Here is a 27,667-nt window from a genome sequence, read left to right on the forward strand (position 1 = left end):
ATTACACAGTGGTGCTGGCAAGCTACGCTCGTCGTCACTATTATTTCTCAGGTTACTTTGGAGCCTAGTGTTACGTTTTTCACACGCCATTATTGTCACAATATTTCACACGATAACACAGAAAAGCACAATTTGAAGAGCAAAATTAGGGGAACACATTAACATAGCACTGAAAATAGTATCTAGTTAATTGCAAGCGCAGCTGCGAAATACTTGCTGCAAATCTACATGCATGTCACAACTGTTTTACTGTACAACAATGAAAAACTACAACTACACAGGAGATTTTCTCTACAATTACGCGCTAGCAATAAACAAAATCTACACTAATTACACAAACTACAAGAAAAAATCAGAAGATTCCAGTGAGGTATCCTAGGCTAAGGGTCGACATATGAAACATCCCCTTTGAACAATTATACAAGACTGTGCTTAAACTGACACACAATATTTTTTTAGCGCAACGCAATCTGACTTTCAATAATCTCTACAAGAGAATGGCCCTGACTAACATTAACCTGTACTTTTCACAAATCACTTACCTCACAAAAATCTTGGTTACTCCCACTACTGCAATACAGCGAGCGCCACTACTGCCAGCTAAATAAAAGATTCAAACTATGGAAGGCACTAACTACTGATAGGGATAGTTAGCAAATGAAAGATATTAATAGAGAACAAACAATGTATTTACCTTGATATCATCATATATATATCAGTTCATGACAAATTACAAAACTCCGCCATCTCTCTCCCCACATCCACCACTGCTGGCGGCTCACCTCCAACTGCGCAACGCTACGCGCTGTTCACAGCCAGCTGCCTAGCACTACAATGGCGAGTATTAAAACATTGCAAAGCAGCCACAGGCTGCACACAGCACAGCCAGTGATTTTCATACAGAGGTGGCGTTACCAAAAAAACCTAAACAGCCTACTTACAACGCGTTCACTATAATTTCTCTAGCACGCAAACATTTGGGACTACACTCGTCTGGTATGGGACGTTCCCGGAAGGGGTCCACTGGGAGCCGAACTGCACAGTAACCCTGGGTTCGATGTTGGGCGGCGGTGGGGTGAGTGGACTGCTGTAGCCTGTTGTGGGGTTGTGAACCACTGAGGGCTACAGCGGGGACGAAGCCTCTCCGTCGTTTCTAGGTCCCCGGTTCAATACACAATACACAATACATTTCCTTAAGATTCTTCCTATGAATCTGAGTCTCGCATGTGCTTTTCCCACTATTTGTTTTATAAGGTCATTCCAGTTATGAACGCTCTGGATAGTTACTCCTAGATATTTTACGGTAGATACTGTTTCCAGCAGGTTGTCGTCAATAGTGTAGCTGCACACAGTAGTCGATTTCTTTTCCCATGTATGCGCAATACAGGGTGATTCAAAAAGAATACCACAACTTTAAAAATGTGTATTTAATGAAAGAAACATAATATAACCTTCTGTTACACATCATTACAAAGAGTATTTAAAAAGGTTTTTTTACACTCAAAAACAAGTTCAGAGATGTTCAATATGGCCCCCTCCAGACACTCGAGCAATATCAACCCGATACTCCAACTCGTTCCACACTCTCTGTAGCATATCAGGCGTAACAGTTTGGATAGCTGCTGTTATTTCTCGTTTCAAATCATCAATGGTGGCTGGGAGAGGTGGCCGAAACACCATATCCTTAACATACCCCCATAAGAAAAAATCGCAGGAGGTAAGATCAGGGCTTCTTGGAGGCCAGTGATGAAGTGCTCTGTCACGGGCTGGCTGGCGGCCGATCCATCGCCTCGGGTAGTTGACGTTCAGGTAGTTACGGACAGATAAGTGCCAATGTGGTGGCGCTCCATCCTGCTGAAATATGAATTGTTGTGCTTCTTGTTCGAGCTGAGGGAACAGCCAATTCTCTAACATCTCCAGATACTGTAGTCCAGTTACGGTAGCACCTTCGAAGAAAAAGGGACCAAAAACTTTATTTGCTGAAATGGCACACAAAACGTTCACCTTAGTCGAGTCACGTTCATACTGAGTTGTTTCCCGCGGATTCTCAGTGCCCCATATACAGACATTGTGACGGTTGACTTTCCCATTAGTGTAGAAAGTTGCTTCATCACTAAACACAATCTTTGAAACGAAAGATTCATCTGTTTCCATTTGAGCAAGGATAAAATCACAGAAATCGATTCTTTTAATCTTATCAGCTGCAGACAGTGCTTGAACCAATTTCAGACGATAAGGTTTCATAACTAACCTTTTCGTAGGACTCTCCATACAGTTGATTGTGGAATTTGCAGCTCTCTGCTAGCTCTGCGAGTCGATTTTCCTGGGCTGCGAACAAATGCTTGCTGGATGCGTGCTACATTTTCATCACTCGTTCTCGGCCATCCAGAACTTTTCCCTTTGCACAAACACCCATTCTCTGTAAACTGTTTATACCAACGTTTAATACACCACCTATCAGGAGGTTTAACACCATACTTCGTTCGAAATGCACGCTGAACAACTGTCGTCGATTCACTTCTGCCGTACTCAATAACACAAAAAGCTTTCTGTTGAGCGGTCGCCATCTTAGCATCAACTGACGCTGACGCCTAGTCAACAGCGCCTCAAGCGAACAAATGTACAACTAAATGAAACTTTATAGCTCCCTTAATTCGCCGACAGATAGTGCTTAGCTCTGCCTTTTGTCGTTGCAGAGTTTTAAATTCCTAAAGTTGTGGTATTCTTTTTGAATCACCCTGTATGTTACATTTATTTCCGTTGAGCGTCAACTGTCAGAGTCTGCACCATGCATCAACTCTCTGGAGGTCATTCTGCAAATCATTACTATCTTCTGGCGTTGCTACTTTGTTATAGACAGACGCATCATCTGCAAACAGCCTTAGAGAGCAACCGACACTTTCTGCTAGATCATTTGTACACAGTGCATGTTGTAAACAGTAACGGTTCTATCAATTTTCCTTGGGGTACTACGGAAATGACCGTTACATCTGTCGATTTTGTTCCATTAAGACTAACATGTTGAGTTCTGTATGTAAGGAAGTCTTGAATCCAGTTGCAAATTTGCTTCGATACTCGATAAGCTCGTGTTTTTTCACCAAACGGCAGTGCGGAACGGTGTCAAATTCCTTCCTGAAGTCAAGGAACACAGCAGCAATCTCAGCGCTATTGTCTACGGCGATGTGGATCTCATGGAGGAACAGAGGCCGAATCCTTGTTGACATCTATAGAGGAAATTTTCCTTCTCCAAGAACGTCATAATTCTTAATCACGTACGTGTCCACCCGTGGTGTGTACGCGCAATATATATATATTTCCTCTTTAGAATGCACAGATAGTTTGCTGAGTTATGCTTGTGACGTATATACCTGGAATACAAATTAGTTTGTACCCCGAATTCCATCAAGTGTCTGGCAACTTGCCAAGAGGTCGGTGGAGTAATGTATGGTCCCTGCGATTAGCTGTGGCTCGCCGAATGTCGACGGCTAACCACACATCGCCACTGTGTGTTCCTGAAACTTGTTATCTGCAGTTTCCCAAGTTGTGAATTAAAATTATAGAAATAAAGGATCATTTGTGAATTTTATGCGAGATATGCCGAATTAATCTCCAATGTTAAAGTTTATTTCCACAAACGATACAGCAAACTGCTACTGGTGAATGAACACAGCGACTGATTATTACAGTGTTCCAGACCTCGGCTTAGTACTTCACAAGTTTCGATTTAATCTTCAGACTGATCAAATTTTCAGCCAAGTGCAGCGCAAGTGAATCCAATACATATTCGCTGAAACATTTCTAACAAGGGAACCTCCCCATCGCATGCCCCTCAGATTTAGTTGTAAGCGGGCACAGTGGATAGGCCTTGAAAAACTGAACACAGATCAATCAAGAAAACAGGAAGAAGTTGTGTGGAACTATGAAAAGAATAGTAAAATATACAAACTGAGTAGTCCATGCGAAGATAGGCTACGTCAAGGACAATGTGAGTCAAGGAGCGCCGTGGTCCCGTGGTTAGCGAGAGCAGCTACGGAACGAGAGGTCCTAGGTTCACGTCATCCCTCGAGTTAATAGTTTAATTTTTTATTTTCAGTTTATGTGACAAACTCTTATGTTTTCATCACTTTTTTGGGAGTGATTATCACATCCACGAGAAAACCTAAACTGGGCAAGGTAGAAGAATCTTTTTACCCATTCGCTAAGTGTACAAGTTAGGTGGGTCGACAACATATTCCTGTCATGTGACGCACATGCCGTCACCAGTGTCGTATAGAATATATCAGACGTGTTTTCCTGTGGAGGAATCGGTTGACCTATGACCTTGCGATCAAATGTTTTCGGTTCCCATTGCAGAGGCACGTCCTTTCGTCTACTAATCGCACGGTTTTGCGGTGCGGTCGCAAAACACAGACACTAAACTTATTACAGTGAACACACGTCAATGAACGAACGGACAGATCATAACTTTGCGAAAATGAAGAAAGTAAAATTTTCAGTCGAGTGAAGATTTGAACCAAGGACCTCTCATTCCGGAGATCACGCTAACCACGGGACCACGGCACTCCTGAGCTCTGATTCTTCTTGATGTTGCCTATCTTGGCATGGACTACACATACTAATTTTTTTCACAGTTCCACACAACTTCTTCGTGTTTTCTCGATTGATCTGTGTTCAATTTTTCAAGGCCTGTCCACGGTGCCAAATTATAACTAAATCTGAGGGGGGTACGACGGGGAGGTTCCCTTGTAAGTCTGCATTGCTTTCGCTAGACCAACATTCTAACTTCAGATCGCCACGAAAAAATATAGTCCCCAGAGTGGGTGTAAGAAATAATTCAAACCTTCTACACCATATACTCATCACTGAACCTCGAAGTCAGTCGCGCCAAATTCTATAGGTCCTTTAAGCTATACCTAGATATTGACCGAGAACAGACGTCAGCCTTCGTGAAAAATTGTCTAATAAGGGAATCACACGACTATCGGAGTGTTGTAATGTTTTATGATTATGATACATGCATTTGAGAGCTCAAATACCAATCCCTCAAACTGGTTCCATGCGACTCTAAAGAATTCTCGACAAAAGCGACTTTGAGGTTCTTCGACCTACTTTAATTCACTAAAGGTAAGCTCTATCGGCAGTGCTCAAGACTGGTACTCGTTGGGGGATAGCTGGTTCGAGTCTTGCTTTTTTTTCGTGCAATTCGAATACCGAAGGCGTTTAAATATAAAATTCGTTAAATACCTTTCCTTTCTTACATGTGTCTTTAAAGCATAGCTTAAATGTCTAGGCAGCTATCTAGTAAACTTTCCTGATTTTGCTGATATGACTTTGATGTTTCGGCATTTTTTATATACGAGGTGTGGCTAGAAAAAAACCGGGCTAGTACTGGTGAAACAATAAAACGAATGCAATAAGGCTGAAAGTCGCGTGGCGTGTCACGTGACTCTCGCTCCGCCTACTGCTCGAGTTTCATCTGCCTCCTGCACTCAGTCTGCCCGTGGCGTCTGTTTTAAGTAGTTCACGTTTTGTCTGTGCGTCGGAAAATGTTGAGTGTACAGAAAGAACAGCGTGTTAACATCAAATTTTGTTTCAAACTAGGAAAATCTGCAAGTGAAACGTTTGTAATGTTACAACAAGTGTACGGCGATGATTGTTTATCGCGAACACAAGTGTTTGAGTGGTTTAAACGATTTAAAGATGGCCGCGAAGACACCAGTGATGACACTCGCACTGGCAGACCATTGTCAGCAAAAACTGATGCAAACATTGAAAAAATCGGTAAACTTGTTCGACAAGATCGCCGTTTAACAATCAGAGCAGTGTCTGAGTTAACAGGAGTTGACTAGGATTACCGATTTACCGATTTTTTCAATGTTTGCATCAGTTTTTGCTGACAATGGTCTGCCAGTGCGAGTGTCATCACTGGTGTCTTCGCGGCCATCTTTAAATCGTTTAAACCACTCAAACACTTGTGTTCGCGATAAACAATCATCGCCGTACACTTGTTGTAACATTACAAACGTTTCACTTGCAGATTTTCCTAGTTTGAAACAAAATTTGATGTTAACACGCTGTTCTTTCTGTACACTCAACATTTTCCGACGCACAGACAAAACGTGAACTACTTAAAACAGACGCCACGGGCAGACTGAGTGCAGGAGGCAGATGAAACTCGAGCAGTAGGCGGAGCGAGAGTCACGTGACACGCCACGCGAATTTCAGCCTTATTGCATTCGTTTTATTGTTTCACCAGTACTAGTCCGGTTTTTTTCTAGCCACACCTCGTACGTGTCGACCGATCTTTGATCCCAAGTGCAAACGGTCCCAAGTCCAAATGGTTCTGTTAGACTTAAAAGAAGATCAGAGGCAACACTTTTCTTGATTAGGTGTCAGAGTACTGTGTAGTATAGGAAAAGGGTAACTTTCTTCATATCAGGTTTCGTCACCAGCACCACCTTCGGTCGTTTAGTCATCAGAGTTCCGCCAAAAACTGACTGGTACAGGCGCTCTGAAAAGAAAGATAAATGAATAAACAAAAACCTACAACAAAAATAAAATAAAATGCAGCTTCCACTGCGTTCCTACTAGTGGGTACAGTCATTTGTAATGCCAGCAACTAGAAGTTACAACTTTCTAAGCCGATGTAAAATAAAAATCATCATTAGTGCCCTAAGCATTTAGATATAAAACATGACTTAGTTAGCTAATTTTCTCTTAATGAAATGAAATACTTAATATTTTCAGTTTTTTGCGGAATTAATCACTTATCTTAGCTTTTACAAACATGATCCGACAAATACATTTTACATTTCGTCTGGAGCTAGCAAAACATTGTTATCTTGCACCGTTCGCCACTTAACCATCAAATTGGGATAATCGGATTAACAGAAACGTAACTGCACATGGTCGTATACACGGAAAGAAATGGATGCAAGGATAAGAATGTCCTAGATGCATACTGTGGTGTGTTATTATTTGTTTGTCAACATTAGTTAGTGATTGTGATTACTGGATTTATATGGTGTGTTAGCTCTCGTGGTTAAATAAATACGTTCATCAAGAATACCGTACCATCACTAGACGGCGTTCCTCAAGTGCCATCTAAATTTGATTCAGAGGTAATAGTTTCATCTGTGTACTTCATTACTCAAACAAGAATATCAATCCTTATTTTTAAGATAAATTAGGCACGGCGTAGTTCAACATTTTCTATTAATCTGCATGAAAATATCTGTAGTGTCTTCATATTTCCTGTGGAAAATATTATGCACTCACGTTCACGTGTTATGTTGTTGTTCAGGCAGTAAGTGCGTGATAAACTAAACTTTAGAGGTAGTTTGTTGTCACTCTGAGAACAGTCAGGCGTCTACCCGAGCAAGAGAGAACACCTCTTCAGTTTGCTAATCTGCCGGTTTCGCCATCGCCCTCCACTCAGTCTCTTTAAAAGCATGTGGCGTCTTAACGGCGAGATAAGCTGTGCCACCGAACCTTCCCATCTTTTCACGTTTCAGAATATAAGAGCGTGAGCCTTGTTTCAAGGGTCGTTGTTGTTGTTGTTGTGGTCTTCAGTCCTGAGACTGGTTTGATGCAGCTCTCCATGCTACTCTATCCTGTGCTAGCTTCTTCATCTCCCAATACTTACTGCAACCTACATCCTTCTGAATCCGCTTAGTGTATTCATCTCTTGGCCTCAATCCCTCAAGGGTATTAAACCAAAAGCCTACCGCAACAAGGTAAAGAGGGATGTTGCACACATTACATCTTTAACAAAGAAACAGAGCAACTGAAAATGTCACCAAAAAACATGTCGAAATTAAATACATAAATCTGTTAACCGTGAGCAGGCAGAGATGAAGTTTTTACGTCAACAAAGACGTCGTAGTATTTTCACCACGTGACAAATCAGAATACCACTGTCTGTCTTTCGTGTGGTATTACAGCTTCAGTCATGATTGTAGCATGTTTTGTAATCGAAGGTGTTGCAAGTAATAGAATTTTCAAGTAGCTGTATTAATTCCTGAGGTAATCAAGCGATGGCGACAAGCGATCTAAATATTTTCAAAAAGGCTTTTTTCTTTAATTGATCTGAAGATGGTTGTATGAAGATACGAAACTAATCACCATTTTATATGCTTTTATTTACGATCTTCACGTTCAAAAATTTGGTGGAAAACCTTTTTACCTTTTTTTTACTTTTTTATTTCCAAGCATGATCCTGAACGGGCTACAACAGCATCAGCCTTCGGTATAAGTAATTTAATGTGTCAATCAGGGTTTATTTTACGCATCATTACAGCATAGCTGATCAAAAACACCCAGTCGTCGTTATCCTAGTTCCACATATTCGAAGAACAAACTTATGCCTGTACAAGCATGCTTGAACTGAATAAACGTGAAGGACTTTTATGCACGCTTGCTCGACACACTCGATCATGCAAGTCTGTCAGTCTTGCAACTACGTGTGTTGCCGCCTTAACACTGACGAACAGCTTATTGCTGGTTACGCCCACTCTGTACTACAGGAAATGGTATGTGTTGGAAGGCAATTAAAAAAAGGAGCTAGCAGAATAGTGCGCACCTTTTACACAGTGTTTAAGGAAGGCGGGATGTTTCCTGGTCTCATGGGTCACACGTACCTTCAATCATTTATGTTACAATCCGGAACGCGTACACTATCTTATCAGAACTATCCAGATGTGGACATTAATACAGACTGAGTCCGCCCTTCAGACCTCCAGCGGCTTTGCTAGGGACATTTTCAGTGACTTGTCTGAATGTCTGCGGAAGAACAGTAACCTGTTCTTCTTCAGAAGCCGAAGCTAGAGAAGCTGGGACTCGGCGCAGGCCAGTCCATTCCAGGAATGGTATTTTCCATCAAGTATTGCCTCTCAGATGGTGCTTTATGGCAAGGTACACTGTCATGCTGATAGAATCTGTTGCTCTACTGTACAGAGTACACAATCCTTGCGCATTTAGCATTCCCTTAAGTGCAGTATGGAAACCACATCCTAACCACGACAAACACCTCCTGCCATAAAACCATCTCCTTCATCCTTACTGCTGGCACTACACATGATGACGGCGGGTAGCGTTCTCCAGCCATTCGCCAAATCGAAGCCCTTCCGTCAGATTGCAGCTGGGTATAACGTCATTCATCACTCCAAGTCACTCGTTTCCAGTTGTCCACTGTCCAGTGCCGTCGCTGTTTGCGCCACCTCAGGCGTCGTTCGGAACTGAATACAGAAATATGAGGGTTGTCCAGAAAGTAAGTTCCGATCGGTGGCGAAATGGACACCACAGTGAAAACCCGATGAAGCTCTGCACAGATGTCTTTGGTAGTGTCTCTAGTATGACCGTCGATCGCATCAAGACTCTCTTTTCAGTTGTGAGCGCACTGTGAGTTAGTAAAGGTGCCTGGAACAACGATGTCTCCCACCAAATAGGAGGGCCCGCTAAGCGGCTTCGCCTTAATGAATGCAGCCCACCTAACACAACTGCCACGCACTTCCTTCTTCATGGCAATTCTGAGCCGCAGTTTGCAGGGGCAGTGAAGACGCTCCTGCAGTCTATTCGATGAGAAGTGTTCGACCACCCACAACACAGCCCTGATTGGCTCGTCCTGAGTATCATCTCTGTTCGCATGAAACGCTGTATACTTGGGCGCAGGCTACGCGCTATAGGCCAGTGTAGAGAATTATCGGAAAGCACAGGCGGCTGCCTTCTATGACCATGGTGTTGGAAATTTGGTATAACGCTCCGATAAATGTCTAAGTGGGAGCGGCGACTATATCGAGAAGTATCTGGGAAGTGTAGCTAAATCTTGCAAATAAAATGTTTCTGACGAAATAAATAAATCTCAGGTGAACAGCCTGGTATGAGTGTGCATAGGACACAATATTTCGGCAATCGACCACGTTGCCATCATCAGGTGCGCTGATATATATATATATATATATATATATATATATATATATATATATACATAAGTTTTAGTTCTACACATGCAACTACATTTAGAGGTAAGTTTTATTTATTTTTGCCAGTTCTGAAACAGAAACTCGTCCATGGAATAGAAGGAATTGTCCAAAAGAGATGATTTTAAGCTATATTTAAAACTTGATTTGCTACCTGCCAGACACTTTATGTTGTTGGGCATATAATCAAAGATTTTTGTTGCTGAATAATGTACTCCTTTTTGAGCAACTGAGAGCTTCAATAATGGATAGGAAAGATCATTTTTCCCTCTAGTGTTGTACGTATGCAAGTCACTGTTCTTCGCATATTGAGATGGATTATTTATAACGAATTTCATTAGCGAATATATGTACTCTGATGGTGCAATTAAAATACCTAACTCCTTGAATAGGAGCCTGCTTGACGTCCTTGGGTGAACACCACTAATTATTCTCGCTGCTCACTTTCGTGCAATCAATACTTTATGTCTAAGCCCACGGAAGATATTTTAAGGCCTGTGGTATCCGTTTTCAAGGTAAGTGCTTAATTTCGTGGCTATATTTCGGTTATCTATGTTATGTGAGAAACAACGTTTAACAAACATTTCATAGCAATATCTATAAAAGAGCGTACAATATTACTAGATCATACTGAAAGTTTATCGTACAGTACTAGCTGCCCGCTTGTCTTTCAATAATGGCCAGAAGTAACTTCAGTGTTTAAATTATACGGGGTGTTCAAAAAGTCTGTCCGCAGTGCTGTATGATTGTTAGCGGCGAGTGCCGTATGCAGCAGTGAATATACCGAAATGAAACTCAGTGAAATACAAGTTATTAATTTATTGAATATTCATTTTTGCTTACAAATTTTCACATTAAATGTTGAAAGTGTCTCCCTTGTTGTTGAATAGACTATTCAATTCGACTAATCATGTTTCCAAACACAAGCTGTAACACTTCTTCTATAACAAAAGCAGTGAAAGTGGATGTTGCAGTTTTCAATTCATCGATGGATTTTGGACGGTTTTTATAGACAGTTGCTTTTGCTGCACTCCAGAAGAAAAAGTCAGGTGGTGTTAGGTCAGGCGATCGTGGAGGCCAAAGTCCATGTGAAATTATGCGATCACCAAAAACATCAGCAAGCAGTCACATTGAAACGCGAGCAGCATGCACGGTTGCACCATCTTCTTGAAAATAACCGTTGAGTATTTCACTTAACACAATTTCTGCTATGAATGGATACGGAGTATCACTGCATTATAGTTGTGCGTTTATTGTTTCGTTGAAAAATATGGGACCCACAATCCGACGTCTAGAAATTGCAATCGAAACTCTTATTTTCACACAATGAAGTGATCCCTCATGAATACACAATGCACTTGCAGTACTCCACATACGAGAATTTTGCGAGTTCACGTTCATTAAGAATATCCCTTTCATATTGTTGAACGAAATTTTTGAACCATTGACAATATTGCAGTCTCTTGCCACGATCAGTATATTTCAGTTCTTGCACGACCGGGCCTTTGTATGGGAAAAGTTCTAATTTTTTCCTTACAGCTGTGTGGGCCGTTCCGACACTAACATCGATTTCCTGGGCGAGTTTTCCTACTGACTTGATAGGACTCATCGACATTTTATCGTAAATATCGAATAGTTTATCCTCACAAGGGGAGGCCGCCAATTGTGAAATTCAGATTCGATTCATACTGCGCATAATAAAAGCTCTTCGTCAGAGGTGTAATGTGGCAAAGCACCAAGATGCACTTCTCAGCCGTTGTCGAGAAAATCGACAGTTAAAAGAAACTGTTGCGGTGAAATACTCTCTACGATTAATAATTTTCTGCAGCGTCGTGGCGCAGCGGTAAGCGCTCGGGATCGTAATCCGAAGGGCGCCGGATCGAATCTCGCGCAATGCAAATATTTTTTATTATTAGTTTTTCTTTTAACTGTCGATTTTCTCGACAACGGCTGAGAAGTGCATCTTGGTGCTTTGTCACATTACACCTCTGGCCATGAGCTTTTATTATGCGCAGTATGAATCGAATCTGAATTTCACAATTGGCGGCCTCCCCTTGTCAGACAAAACCCTAGGACGACCACTTCTCGGCGCATGTGTCACTGAACCCGTACTTCAAAATTTGTTAATCAAATCTCGCGCAGTATTGCGATGTGGGAGTGTTGTCTCCGGGAAAACTGAATTAAATGTTTGACGAACTGAAACTGTGTATTTACCGCCAGCTTTGAACACTTGTTTGACTAAAAACACACGTTCTTCAATGGTTAGGATTTTAACAGTGACAAAAACGAAACAAACGAACAAAGGAACTAAACTTAAACGTTCACGTCAACACGTAACGATACACACCAACGATACTACTGACGCTGGCTGAGATAAACGAAACAGTGGAATGTTGCGAGAGTCCACTTGAAGGGAAGTAACACAGGCAGGCGAACAATCATACGGCACGCGCAGCTAACAATCATACGGCACTGCGGAGAGACTTTTTGAACACACCGTATATCTTCTTCTTTTCAGAATGAAATGGAGGAATATGTGAATAAGGAAAGAGGAAAATGGAATGAAGAGCGCATGAAAATTCCTGTCAACAGGATTATGTCTAACGAAACGAACACGAGGGAGGCAACTGATGCTTTTTCAACAATTATAAAAAAAATCGCCGCCTAAGGGAAGATATTAAAATCAGAAATAAATAGTCGGAAAGAGTGTTGAAGAAAGCTGAACTTAAGCCGGGTGTTCCAAAATAAAATAATCACGAAAAAGGTGGTCATGGAAAGCCTGTTACAGAGCGGCGAAGAAAATTGGAATTTGCTGGAAATAATGGGTCAACAGAAGAGACTGAAAAATCCATTATGTGTCTGGAGTTTTTTTTAAAGAAGACTGAGTGCTACGTACCAAGTGCAGACGCTGGACACATATTTGATGTATGGATCAGGAGAATATTTCGTATTTTATTTGCGGTCTCTGTAAAAGAGTGTGCTAAATACTGGTGAATTTAGCTGAAATAGGAACAATGTTCTCATGCTTACGTGTTCTATTATTATTCAATAAGCGTCAGTGAAGTGTATCATTAACAACCGATATATCGCAGAACAGACAATTGCCGATACTGCAAAACACTTTTTACATGCCTTTTAATTGTAGCTCATTTACATTAGATTTAATCAAGCACTATAAATAAAAAGGTAAAAACACTACAATGTGCTCCCCATAGAACGTACACGTATATTAGGCTGAGGGAACAGTATATTAATGCTCCTATTAATCGCCACATTTACACAGTAAAGTCAAGAAATTTATATTGGCCGTTCCTGCACGACAGTCCCCTACATATGCGTACGGATACTTTGAGCAGATAGTACACTACTGGCCTTTAAAATTGCTACACCACGAAGATGACGTGCTACAGACGCCAAATTTAACCGACAGAAAGAAGATGCTGTGATATGCAAATGATTAGCTTTTCAGAGCATTCACACAAGGTTGGCGCCGGTGGCGACACCTACAATGTGCTGACATGAGGAAAGTTTCCAACCGATTTCTCAAACACAAACAGCAGTTGACCGGCGCTGCTTGGTGAAACGTTGTTGTGATGCCTCGTGTAAGGAGGAGAAATGCGTACCATCACGATTCCGACTTTGATAAAGGTCGGATTGTAGCGTATCGCGATATCGGTTTATCGTATGGCGACATTGCTGCTCACGTTGGTCGAGATCCAATGACTGTTAGCAGAATATGGAATCGGTGGATTCAGGAGGCTAATACGGGACGCCGTGCTGGATCCCAACCGCCTCGTATCACTAACAGTCGAGATGACAGGCATCGTATCCTCATGGCTGTAACGGATCGCGCAGCTACGTCTCGATCCCTGACTCAACAGATGGGGACGTTTTCAAGACAACAACCATCTGCACGAACAGTTCGACGACGTTTGCAAGAGAATGGACTATCAGCTCGGAGACGATGGCTGCGGTTACCCTTGACGCTGCATCACAGACAGGAGCGCCTGCGATGGTGTACTCAACGACGAACCTGGGTGCACGAATGACAAAACGTAATTTTTTCGGATGAATCCAGGTTCTGTTTACACCATCATGATGGTCACATCCGTGTTTGGCGACATCGCGGTGAACGCACATTGGAAGCGTGTATTAGTCTTCGCCATACTGGCGTATCACCCGGCGTGATGGTATGGGGTGCAATTGGTTACAAGTCTCGGCCACCTCTTGTTCGCATTGACAGCACTTTGAACAGTGGACGTTACATTTCAGATGTGTTACGACACGTGGCTCTACCCTTCATTCGATCACTGTGAAACCCTACATTTCAGCAGGATAATGCACGACCGTGTGTTGCAGGTCCTGTACGGGCCTTTCTGGATACTGAAAATGTTCGACTGTTGCCCTGGCCAGCACATTCTCCAGATCTCTAACCAAATGAAAGGTTCTGGTCAATGGTGGCCGAGCAACTGGCTCGTCACAATACGCCAGTCACTACTCTTTAAGAACTGTGGTATCGTGTTGAAGCTGCATGGGCAGCTGTACCTGTACACGCCATCCAAGCTCTGTTTGACTCAATGCCCAGGCGTATCAAGGCCGTTATTACGGCCAGAGGTGGTTGTTCTGGGTACTGCTTTCTCAGGATCTATGCAGCCAATTTGCGTGAAAATGTAGTCACATATCAGTTCTAGTATAATATATTTGTCCAACGGATACCTGTTTATAATCTCCATTCCTTCTTGGTGTAGCAATTTTAATGGCCAGTAGTGTTTGTAGTGCAGAAGCTGTTACAGAAACGTTTCAGTGTTTGAATTCGTGTCTTTGTATGTGAATTATTCGTCGATTAAATGCTGTACAAAAAGGTTGGCCATACTGAAAATTTTTGTCTCTGGATAGGCTTTAAGATGCTGATTCTCAATAATTTTTTTCAAATTCATAGATGTAATGATGTGAATGTTTACTTTGTACGAAGTGTCGCACCACTGTCTGTATACTATACGCGGCTGTGCAGTTACAGAACAGCCCTGAGAATTCTCATCTCGCTGAACGCACGCTGTAGTAACGAGCCCCTATTTCAAATGGTACTTGATCGCTCTTCGATCCAGACACGACAACATGCGTCACGTTTCACGTACTTAGACAGTAAGTGCCGTTCTGAGACGTATTAACTCGCTCACTAGTGACTCAGTCGTGTGTGGACGTGTGTGTTGCAGACCCGGAGGCGCGCTACGGCATCGCAGCCGGCAACGTGGGCGGCGCCTTCTCGGTGGACGCGGAGACGGGCGACGTGCGCGTGGCCAAGCCGCTCGACTTCGAAACCCGCAGCAGGGTGAGTCCTCCGCAGCCTCCTTCTCCGTCTCTCACTTCCAGCACAAGCGGCAAGTCGCCATGTGGCCGCTACCGTAACTCTTTGAAACATTCTCAAGAACGCTGCTTCTCTGTTAACAACACAGCTAAACTGACCTGCTTTTTGAACAAAATCATTTTGGTCATTGGGCCGTGTCAATAAAAAACACCTAAACAACTGAAACGCCTAAGTTTTCAGCGATTTTGTAGCGGACCTTGCGGCGGCGCGGTTCTTTCCGTCCCTTTACGACGTACCTGCACCTACTTCTGAACATTGTCTCAGCAGATCATCAGAAGGAAAGCCGAGTGAAACCTACTGTACATCGACGTAAACTAGGCTGCAATTAAAATCACTAATCTACGTTTCGGGAGAAAGTTTTCTTACGAAATGAAAGGTTGAAGATTTTGTCCTCAATTAATATATTCTGAAACTTAGGTGAACAAGTATCACTGCCAAGCCCGTGCTAGTCTTAACACAGTCACTCACAATCCCTTTCACTCACGTTAGCAAGTTTATGGTGTTGCATTTCCCGAAAACGTAATAGCTACAGAAATACTGATTGTTTTTGATTGATAATGCACGCCAAATATTAAGTCTGTCGGTACCAAATGCAGTCACAGTTTTTAGCCACCGACCTGCTCAATACGCCTCCTCTTCATAAAATTCACATAAAAATTCCGAAATTTCTACACACACATTAGAATAATTATGCCGTCGCTTTCCAACACTTTTTATGCATGAAACACTGCTAGATCCGGCAACTTATCGTTTCCATCGGAACTACGACTACGCACGTCCGAACTGTTTCATGGCTAGGCTCCGACTCTTCTTTAGAATACTCTAAGTCTTCTCTACCAGCAGAGAAAGGCGTGCGAAGAATATTGCTTTACCATTGGACAGTTTACTCAACAGCCAATAGCAAAACTCCATTCTCCCGCTTCAGTCCGCGCTTTTCATCAATAACCAATCGCAAATTAGTAAACCTAACGACTGCACTTTTTACCGACGTAAATCTAATATGCTAAAGTTTTGTTTATGCATAAAGTTATTTACCATTGTTATTTATACCTGAATTAACTTTCCCTTTACCATAAACTTACTTTACAAATCTGTTCTACAAAAATCCCCTTTGTCCACATCCATACTTCTTCGAAATGTTCCCACACTAAATCCCACCACATAACTCGTTAAACAGTTATCTTCATATTAACCTTAAACCACACTCACGCATCATTCATACTGCTAAAACACATTTATAACATTTTACCCACACAAAAAGACATAATAACACTTCATGAAAATACTAGAATAGTTTATGAAAAACAGTCTATTACTTTAGTGCACTCTAGTGGGAACAATCGAAACTAAATCAATCCCCTATCCAATATTGTCCTCTATCGGCTGATACGTAAACTACGTGCGCATCCAGTCTCGTGTCACCATCTGTCATTATCCAGCTCTGAGGCACATCTCCCACTTAACCACCACCAAGGCAGGATCGGTATACGGCGCTACGCCTCAACCTCTCAGTCTGCCGGGAGAGAATCACAGCAAAGGCGGTCGAAACGTCGTCGGCCTTTCACTTGTTTTAGTGTTTTATAAAGATGCGCATAATAGTCAAATTTATTTCATTCAACCTGACACTTACCGTACAAGCCTACAAAGTTACAATTTGTTTTTTTATTTCACCATGCCTGTGAACCATGACGTATTTCACAGTTTGGAGTACCAGTAGTCACAAAACGCTACCTGTTGTATACAAACATACACTGATGAGCCGAAATACAGGGTGATTCAAAAAGAAACAACAGATTTCAATTGTTTATTACTGTGAAAGATAGAAACACATTGCGCTTGCAACTACATAGAGGAAGGTTCAAAGTTTAGTATTCATACAGTCTCTGTTCCATATACTCCACATGAGCACCGCGCGTTGTTCGAGAAACATCGAAACGGTATTCCAAATAACGTCCGGGAATTCGGCCAGGTAACACTTTCAGCGACCGCCGATATTTCGGCGGGAGAACACCCCGCCATTTTCAAGGCAAACTGCAGCGGACAGGAGACGTACATGCAAATTTAAAACCTCGATTCTCGAACTGAGGCTGGAAAGATAACACACGCACTGAACACTAGTGCCACCAAAGATATAGATGGGACAAAGACACTTTTATGTGCCCCCATAGAAAGAAATTCGCAAAATGTGAGGTCTTGTGACCTGGGAGTCTAGAAACAATTAACTAGATCTTATTGTCCACCTCTTTCAATCCAATTTTGTGGGACTGTGGTATGAAGATAACGCCAAACGTCAAGATGAAAGTGAGACTTGGCTCCGTCATGCATAAAAATGAAGCTACCAACTACTAACTAGTTGATGGTTGCAGACACAACATTGCTTTACAGTTTTCTACCAAAGCCAGATCATAGATATTGGCCACTGATGGAATCGTTTATACGATTGGAGTTCAACCCCTCAACTTTAGTTAAGGTTGTCGAAACTGTTTGAGATATAATAAAATAACATCAAAATGACGGTTGCAAGTGTTTCAGTTTATTAGGTAAGGGAACGGCCGAAGTCCCGTTGACCATCATCCGCAAGAATGGACATAGATGTTCTGTTTCGGTGAGTCTCTTTCGTGTTCGACGACGACGCCCTGGTTATGTGACCCCAAATTCTTACATTATGGCGGTTTATTTTACCCAAAAGATGAAATGTTGTTTCGTCCGAAAAGTTGGGTCCTTCAAAAAAACTGTCCTCTGCCATATCCTGGAAAACTAACACGCAAAATTCTGTTATGGTCGCCGGGACAGAACTGCTCAGTAAGTGCAAACATGTGAGGCTTCACATGCAGGCATCGTTTCAGAACACGCCAAACCGATGAGGAGCTTGAAGTTCCTGACCTTCACGTCTTGTGGACTTCAGAGAGCTCCGTGTGAACACATCTCGGATACCCTCGACATTTTCATCTGACGTGCGTAGCCGACCAGTGTTCTTCCCTTTGCATACCCAACCAACTTGCAAGAATTTTGTAAGCCAATCACAAATCTGTTTACGCAGAGGCGGCTTCCTCCTGAATCGACGGCGGAATGCACGTTGCACTTGAACAACGGACTGACTTCGCGCATATTCAAAAGCACAAAATGATTTCTCTTGTGGTGTAGCTGTCTCGTTGCTACAAACAAACAGAGAGCAGATTGAGTCCAACTTTGAACCTTCATGTATTCAACACCGTGCATAATGTGTTTCTATCTTTTATTGTTTGCCTATAATGTACAGCGGTTGGGAAGGGAGTGAGACAGGGGTGTAGCCTCTCTCCGATTTTATTCAATTTGTATATTGATCAAGCAGTAAAGGAAACAAAAGAAAAGTTCGGAGTAGGTATTAAAATCCATGGAGAAGAAATAGAAACTTTGAGGTTCGCCGATGACATTGCAATTCTGTCAGAGACACCACTTGGAAGAGCAGTTGAACGGAATGGACAGTGTCTTGAAAGTAGGGTATAAGATGAACACCAACAAAAGCAAAACGAGGATAATGGAATGTAGTCGAATAAAGTCAGGTGATGCTGAGGGAATTAGATTAGGAAATGAGACACTTAAAGTAGTAAAGGAGTTTTGCTATTTGGGGAGCAAAGTTACTGATGATGGTCGAAGTAGAGAGGATATAAAATGTAGACTGTCAATGGCAAGGAAAGCGTTTCTGAAGAAGAAAAATTTGTTAAAATCGAGTATAGATTTAAATGTCAGGAAGTCGTTTCTGAAAGTATTCGTATGGAGTGTAGCCATGTATGGAAGTGAAACGCGGACGATAAATAGTTTAGACAAGAAGAGAATCGAAGCTTTCGAAATGTGGTGCTACAAAAGAATGCTGAAGATTAGATGGGTAGATCACATAACTAATGAGGAGCTATTGAATAGAATTGGGGAGAAGAGGAGCTTGTGGCACAACTTGACTAGAAGAAGGGATCGGTTGGTAGGACACGTTCTGATACATCGAGGGATCACCAATTCAGTATTGGAGGGCAGCGTGGAGGGTAAAAATCGTAGAGGGAGACCAAGAGATGAATACACTAAGCAGATTCAGAAGGATGTAGGCTGCAGTAGGTACTGGGAGATGAAGAAGCTTGCACAGGATAGAGTAGCATGGAGAACTGCATCAAACCAGTCTCAGGACTGAAGACCACAAAACAACGCATAAAGTACAACAGAAATATGTTCTTTCTTTCTGAATCACCCTTCAGGCAGCAGAGAGCTGGCTTGGAGCGGTAAGGTGCTGTTGTCCAAATGAAAAACCTAGTACACAATACAAATTTATCAAACAAACTTAATGTCTCGAAATTACAGATGTCCGTGATTAAACAGTTTTGCATGTCACATGACTCGTGGATTTTCCGTTCACCAATAGTGCATATTATGCCGGTTTACGTTACCGCTTCGTCGCTAAATGGAACGCGTGCAAAAAATCTGTCATCGTCCCGTAATTTCTCTTGTGCCCAGTGGCAGAACTGTACACGACGTTGAAAGTCGTCGCCATGCAATTCCTGGTCCACAGAAATATAGTACGGGTGCAATCGATGTTGATGTAGCATTCTCAACACCGACGTTTTTGAGATTCCCGATTCTCGCGCAATTTCTCTGCTACTGATGTGCGGATTAGCCGCGACAGCAGCTAAAACACCTACTTGGGCATCATCATTTGTTGCAGGTCGTGGTTGACATTTCACATGTGGCTGAACACTTCCTGTTTCCTTAAATAACGTAACTAGCCGGTGAACGGTCCGGACACTTGGATGATGTCGTCCAGGATACCGAACAGCTTACATAGCACACGCTCGTTAGGCATTTTGGCCATAATAGCCCTACATCAACACGATATCGACCCCTACCGCAATTGGTAAACGGTCCATTTTAACAAGGGTAATGTATCACGAAACAAATACCGTCCGCACTGGCGGAAAGTTACGTTATAGCACGTACTTACACGTTTGTGACTATTACAGCGCCATCTATCACAAAGCGAAAAAAGTGGTCCAACGAAAACATTCATATTTCTTTACGTACTACACGAATATGTAATAAAAAAATGGGGTTTCCTATTTTAAAAAACGCAGTTTATATCCGTTTGACCTGTGGCAGCGCTATCTAGCAGGCCAACCATAGCGCATATGGTTTCCCCCTTCCAGCTAGACGAGTTTCGTTCTTTGTAGTTTTTTCGTTTGACGCTTATTTCGTGAGATATTAGGCCCGGTCATTATTAATGGACCACCCTGTATACGAGATCAGTACGCTTGTGGTAATTTAACAGATACGGTCTGTGGCCTAAATTCACTCAGCCTAACTCACAGCCAAACGAACGCAACTCAACACCAGTGCCTCAGCAACAGAAATATCAAAATCTGCTTAATGACCAGACGCTGTAGTGCTCACCATAAGGTCCAGTCTGTAACGTGATCGGCAAATTAACTTTCAGTCGCTAACTGTGCAATTTCAAACAGCTGACAACTGCCTTTTCCATTACCTGCCACCTCCTTACGACCTTGCTCAGCCTGTATTACCAGCGTCGTGCTTTTCCCAACACTCTACAACGGGCCTCCGTACCGTCTCCAGGTGTAAAGGCAACTCCGCTCTGCTCATGACATGCGAGCCTCCATATCCGCGTCTCGGCAGCTCGCGCGACCTTCTCAACTCGGCAAACCCCAGGCCAAAAGCAGGAAATGGCACTGGATCGACAGATCGCCGGTACCTTGCCCAAAAAGGGTTTTGAGTCACCTTTGGAGGGCAGTACAGCAACGATATTGCGTGGCGCTGATTCGATTAGTGGTTGGTAGGTTTCCGAAGGTATGTGGTACCATGCGACTGTACACATTTAACGCAACTACCGTAAATTACGGACCGGTGATATGTGGGCGTGGAGCACGCGCCCTTTAGCATCCCAGATGTGTTCCGCCAGGTTCAGATCAGGATAATTTGGTGGACAAGACTTCAAAATTTCATTATCACATTCCTCTAACCACTGCAGCATGATTCTGGCCTTGTGAGACGAACGGTGACGCTGTTCGAAGATGCCAAAGCCGTCGCTGAAGGCATCGAACACGAGGCTTGCGGGTGGTTCGCAACAGTGTTCACATAGTGCACTGCTTTCTTGGTCCCTTTGATTACTGGCATAGGTCTAACGTTCCCCTAGCATAATACTGCCCGTAGGGGTCTACAGCCGTGGAGCGGTGCACTTTTCGAACAACCGTTGGCCTGACATGTCAGGAAATGTGATTCATTCGACCAGGCGAGACGTATCCATTGATCCGCAGCCCACTACAGCCATGACAGACGATGTCGTTGACATAACATTTAGTGTGAAGCTCCGTATTCACTAATGCACGCTGTACGGCGTGATCGTGGCGCCTGCACCAGCAATATATTCTATCGTCAGATGTACTCCAATTAAAGCCTGGCTGTTGAGACGCTCTAGCTTATTTAGCGTTAGCCAGAGGGCGCGTGCAGTATTTCACTGCAGACGCGAGCTAGATTTACACCCCAGTGCAAAGAGCTGTGCTGCGTTTTCCCTGTACTGTTGTGCTTCGCGTCCTCTGCGAGGACTTCCAGGTGTTGAACCAGATGCGTGGCTAATGACTAGAAAAATACCGTTGTGCTTCGATTACAGAAACAAACTCTACATCTACATTTATACTCCGCAAGCCACCCAACGGTGTGTGGCGGAGGGCACTTTACGTGCCACTGTCATTACCTCCCTTTTCTGTTCCAGTCGCGTATGGTTCGCGGGAAGAACGACTGTCTGAAAGCCTCCGTGCGCGCTCGAATCTCTCTAATTTTACATTCGTGATCTCCTCGGGAGGTATAAGTAGGGGGGAAGCAATATATTCGATACCTCATCCAGAAACGCACCCTCTCGAAACCTGGCGAGCAAGCTACACCGCGATGCAGAGCGCCTCTCTTGCAGAGTCTGCCACTTGAGTTTGCTAAACATCTCCGTAACGCTATCACGGTTACCTAATAACCCTGTGACGAAACGCGCCGCTCTTCTTTGGATCTTCTCTATCTCCTCCGTCAACCCGATCTGGTACGGTTCCCACACTGTTGAGCAATACTCAAGTATAGGTCGAACGAGTGTTTTGTAAGCCACCTCCTTTGTTGATGGACTACATTTTCTAAGGACTCTCCCAATGAATCTCAACCTGATACCCGCCTTACCAACAATTAATTTTATATGATCATTCCACTTCAAATCGTTCCTCACGCATACTCCCAGATATTTTACAGAAGTAACTCCTACCAGTGTTTGTTCCGCTATCATATAATCATACAATAAAGTATCCTTCTTTCTATGTATTCGCAATACATTACATTTGTCTATGTTAAGGGTCAGTTGCCACTCCCTGCACCAAGTGCCTATCCGCTGCAGATCTTCCTGCATTTCGCTACAATTTTCTAATGCTGCAACTTCTCTGTATACTACAGCATCATCCGCGCAAAGCCGTATGGAACTTCCGACACTATCTACTAGGTCGTTTATATATATTGTGAAAAGCAATGGTCCCATAACACTCCCCTGTGGCACGCCAAAGGTTACTTTAACGTCTGTAGACGTCTCTCCATTGATAACAACATGCTGTGTTCTGTTTGCTAAAAACTCTTCAATCCAGCCACACAGCTGGTGTGATATTCCGTAGGCTCTTACTTCGTTCATCAGGCGACAGTGCGGAATTGTATCGAACGCCTTCCGGAAGTCAAGGAAAATAGCATCTACCTGGGAGCCTGTATCTAATATTTTCTGGGTCTCATGAACAAATAAAGCGAGTTGGGTCTCACACGATCGCTGTTTCCGGAATCCATGTTGATTCCTACAGAGTAGATTCTGGGTTTCCAAAAACGACATGATACTCGAGCAAAAAACATGTTCTAAAATTCTACAACAGATCGACGTCAGCCAGACTCTCATCCCCTTCTGATTTGCTGCCGGCCGTGGTGGCCGAGCGGTTCTAGGCGCTTTAGTCTTGCACCGTGTGACTGCTACGGTCGCAGTTTCGAATCCTGCCTTGGGCATGGATGTGTGTGATGTCCTTAGGTTAGTTAGGTTTAAGTAGTCTTAGTTCTAGGGGACTGATGACCTCAGATGTTAAGTCCTATAGTGCTCAGAGCCATTTTCTTCTGAGTTTCTGAACAGTGTGACCTGGTTTCTCAAATGGCTTTAATCTGTTTCATATAAACTAAACTACAGCATGACTCAACTAAGACGGCATTGTCAGGGCTGACATTACACAAGAAAAGTGTTTTGTTTCCCACTGTGCTGCCGGTCGCAACTACAGGATGAGTCAAAAAGGACTTTACAGGTTTGGAATGATACTGAAATTTATTGAGAAAACTTGCAAAATCGATAGATGCTTCATTTTCTACGAAACAACCTTAAGTTTCATATAAAAATGTCAAATGTCATTTTGGTTTGATGTGACTATCATTTTTGTTGCGGCAAACATTCCACCGGTAATCAGTTTCTTTCCACACTCGTTGCAGCAAATTGGGTGTACCTAGTCCAACGGCAGTATAGATTCGATTTTTCAGGTCGTCTAAATTGTTTGGTAGGAGAAGAACACGCACACGTTCTTTAATGAAAACCCAGAAACAGAAACTCAGTGGTGTCAAGTCTGAGGAGCGAGGTGACCATGCTATTGGCCCTTCACGGCCAATCCACCGACCTCGAACTTCCGCGAGGAAATGAGATGATGTACCGTCTTGCTAGTAATAAACCATCCCACCTCAGTCGTCCTTATCGACCTGTGGAATTAACTGGTATACACAATACCAGTGACAGTTTTCTCCACGAACAAGAAGGGGCCATACACCTTTAGTTTGCTAAGGGCACAAAACTCATTAACGTGTTCTAGGGTTGCTTGTGGATTTTCGCTGCCCCATATTCTGCAGTTGCTGCTGTTCACCATACCACGGATACGAACTCATCGTTGAAGATTATTGTGTTCAGGAATGTCTCGTCGTCCTCTATCCGATGCAACATTTACGCACATGATTCCCCACAACCAACCTTATCTGCGACACTAATGTGCTGTGCTATTGTGAATCTGTATGGTTTTAAGTGTAAACGTCTACACAGTACTCGCCAGTCTAGCGAGGCGCACGTCGCGTTGGCTTTTGTGGACTGCGGGCAAAGCTCTCCCTAATCTGTTCGACATAATCATCAACACGGCTGCGACCTGGTGATTAATCATGCCGCAGTGAGCAACCCGTCTCAACAAAGTTCTTGTGACAAGTGTAAATTTTAAGATTGCTTCGACGTTCCTTATTCGGTGCGAAATTTACGCCAAACAATTTTCACAGAGTTCGTTTCATGAAACCAAAACACACAGCGAGCACGCTCCGCATTTTAATTGTGCGCTACACAGCTGCTCCTGGTGGCGGAATGGGGTACTGATGCACTACGTGAATCAAACTTGAGGTTGTTTGCTACCAAATAGCACATTTACCGATTCTGTAAGATACATCAATAAATTTCTATGTCATTCCAAAGTTGTAAACTCCTTTTTGACTCATCCCGTATCTTTGATCACAGCTGGCTGCAAGCTATTGCGTCATTAGCACAAACGGGAAGAAATAAGAGGAAAATTGAGGTAGTCCTTGTAAACATGGGCGATAATTAGTTCTCCTCAGTCAGCGCCGTGCCGACAATATTCACACTCCTCGCCTGATGAGTCATCTATATGCAAATTATATTTTATTGCATATGTAAATTAGGCTTCATCCCTTGAGAAACTTTCAAAAAGACTCGGCTGACGAAGTTCGTGTACAACAAATGATGAATTTGTCGGTTAACTGCAGACATATTACAATTTCATCGTTTCACAGCTAATGCGCGACACTTAGTACCACAAAGTGAGATTGTCGTTTCATTGATTCAGCAAGAGGTAACTCTTCTTTATAAAAGTACGATGGATGAAATAATAAATAAAATTCAATTTCATTTCTAGTTTATGACGTTGCACAAGAAAATCTAGTACTGTATAGTTCCACCATGAAACTTTGTATGAGAGAGGATGCTCTAGTATTTGCGAACTTATGATGGCATGTATCATTCTACGAGTATTTAATGAAGATGGTCTTATTTAAGGTTTTCGAAGTTTAATTATGTAATTAGTCTACCATTTTTTCAGCACTGGCACTTACTAGAGATTTGTTTGTTGGCAATGAGTGGTGTGCTGCCACTGATCTGACTAGCGCTTCGTTTCAGGACTGAAAAACGGCATCCATGTCTTATGCTCTGCCATAGTCGTAGAGCAGAGAGCCCCATTCAAGCTGTGTTGGTAGCGTTCTCGCTTCCCGCGCCCGGGTTCCCGGGTTCGATTCCCGGCGGGGTCACGGATTTTCTCTGCCTCGTGATGGCTGGGTGTTGTGTGATGTCCTTAGGTTCGTTAGGTTTAAGTAGTTCTAAGTTCTAGGGGACTGATGACCATCGATGTTAAGTCCCATAGTGCTCAGAGCCATTTGAACCAAGCTGTGTTCACGCGTCAACATTGCCGGCCAACATGTCACGTGCTTAGCCATTTGGTCGTCCTCCAATATTCGTGGTAGACATCTATTATTTATCGCACGTTCAGGTCTTCATACAGGAATGTGTTCACAAATCACACGGATAAGCCAGCTTAGAAGGCGATGTGTTCCACACCCCTTCGGAGATCCTTCAAATGGTTCAAATGGCTCTGAGCACTATGGGACTCAACATCTGAGGTCATCAGTCCCCTAGAACTTAGAACTACTTAAAACTAACTAACCTAAGGACACCACACACATCCATGCCCGAGACAGGATTCGAACCTGCGACCGTAGCGGTAGCGCGGTTTCAGACTGAAGCGCCTAGAACCGCTCGGCCACAACGGCCGGCGGAGGTCCTTCCAAAAAAAGTTTTTCCACTCTGTCGACCATGTCGTCAGACCGGCTAGTGCGAGAGTGTGTTTGTTCTTGGTTTGCTACCACACGACTTTCTACCTTCTCTGAGGTGTCGCAACTGCAAACGCACATTAGACATATCCATGGCATCACCATCACATATCTCACTCAACTGAGGATAAATTTCAGTGGGTGTCACACCAAACAAACAGAGAAAACGAATGATTGCACGCTGTCCTTGTAATGAAAACGACACCGTTTTGAGTGTCAAAAACAAGTCCTTACTCTCGCCATTGCCGATAGAGTTATTTGTGCCATACAGTGTTATCATCTCCGTCACACATTCACATCGAGTGCACGCCGATTTTAAATTAAAGTGCATGTTTCTGTCCGTACTGAGAAAAAAACCAGAGGTGTTATAACTTGAATGCATCTCGCACAATAATCAACATAACCGTGTGTCTTCTTTTTTGTGTGTTTCATTCCCTGTCTAACAGGTCGAACCTTCTCGAACCATCGATTCTTTCAGCCGAATCCTGAAAGGAGGGAGGCGTCGGACAGCTGAGAATATTTTTGAGGAAAACCACACTGCAATCGTTCACCTGATAACAAGAGGGGAACCTCCCAAAAGCCTCTGATGAAATGGGAAATTGAACCTAATTTTAATCAGTTTCTGTGACCCTGTTGCCCCAGAAGAAAATATAAGAGAGACAGAGACTTCGCGTGTGTGCACGTGCACTCGCGCAAACAGATTTCGTTCCATGAAAACAATAATCAATCAAACTTGTTGACAGCTATGCCTGCCAGAGTCGACATTTGTCCAGGAATCAGAATTTAGTTTCCTTTTTGATGTTAACAGCTTATGTCTTATAGTAACAACCTAAGCTCTAAGAAACTGTTCAAAGTAGTAACCACTCACGGCATGCGTTGGACACAGACCTCTCTCGTAACTGAACTTGGATTCAATATTATTTGGCCGTACGACGTAGACACGTTGTTTATACCATGGTTGTAACTGTTGCTCCACCAGTAGTCTGTGTGCTTTCACAGGCAAGGTTGCTGTACTGAGCACGCCAAAAATATTCTACCAGCTCTACCAAGGTGGCCAATACAACTGCTGGGCGACGGTTCTGAGTAACACTTCACAACATTTGTTACTGAATAAACCATATACAGTACTTAACCCTCGTTTTGGAAGCGCTAATGTTAGACACAATCGTTGACTCGAAATTACTTTGTATTAAACTGCTAGACAGATTGGTTAACGCGCTCAAGACGATCTAATTCCACTGACGTAGTGATGAATTGTTGGACGAGCGGCAGTTGTCGAAAAGCTGTGATCCGCTGGCTCTCGTAGGACTAGCTGGCAAGAGGTCGCCACTGAAAGGCGACACACTAACTCTCCAGTTGAACTACAGTTAGCTCTCCACTTTGC

At 43.1% G+C, this 27,667-nt stretch overlaps 1 protein-coding gene across 1 annotated transcript in view; it reads left to right on the forward strand.

Annotated features, from left to right (window-relative positions):
• LOC126195460 (neural-cadherin-like) overlaps positions 1-27,667 on the forward strand; it is a 368,993-nt gene that overhangs the window by 87,711 nt on the left and 253,615 nt on the right. The window contains exon 2 of the mRNA XM_049934087.1: positions 15,191-15,306. Coding sequence (XP_049790044.1) covers positions 15,191-15,306 — 116 coding nt within the window. The remainder of the gene's footprint in view (positions 1-15,190; positions 15,307-27,667) is intronic.

Source organism: Schistocerca nitens, chromosome 7 (assembly GCF_023898315.1).
Source record: "Schistocerca nitens isolate TAMUIC-IGC-003100 chromosome 7, iqSchNite1.1, whole genome shotgun sequence".
Classification (NCBI taxonomy): Eukaryota; Metazoa; Arthropoda; class Insecta; order Orthoptera; family Acrididae; genus Schistocerca; species Schistocerca nitens.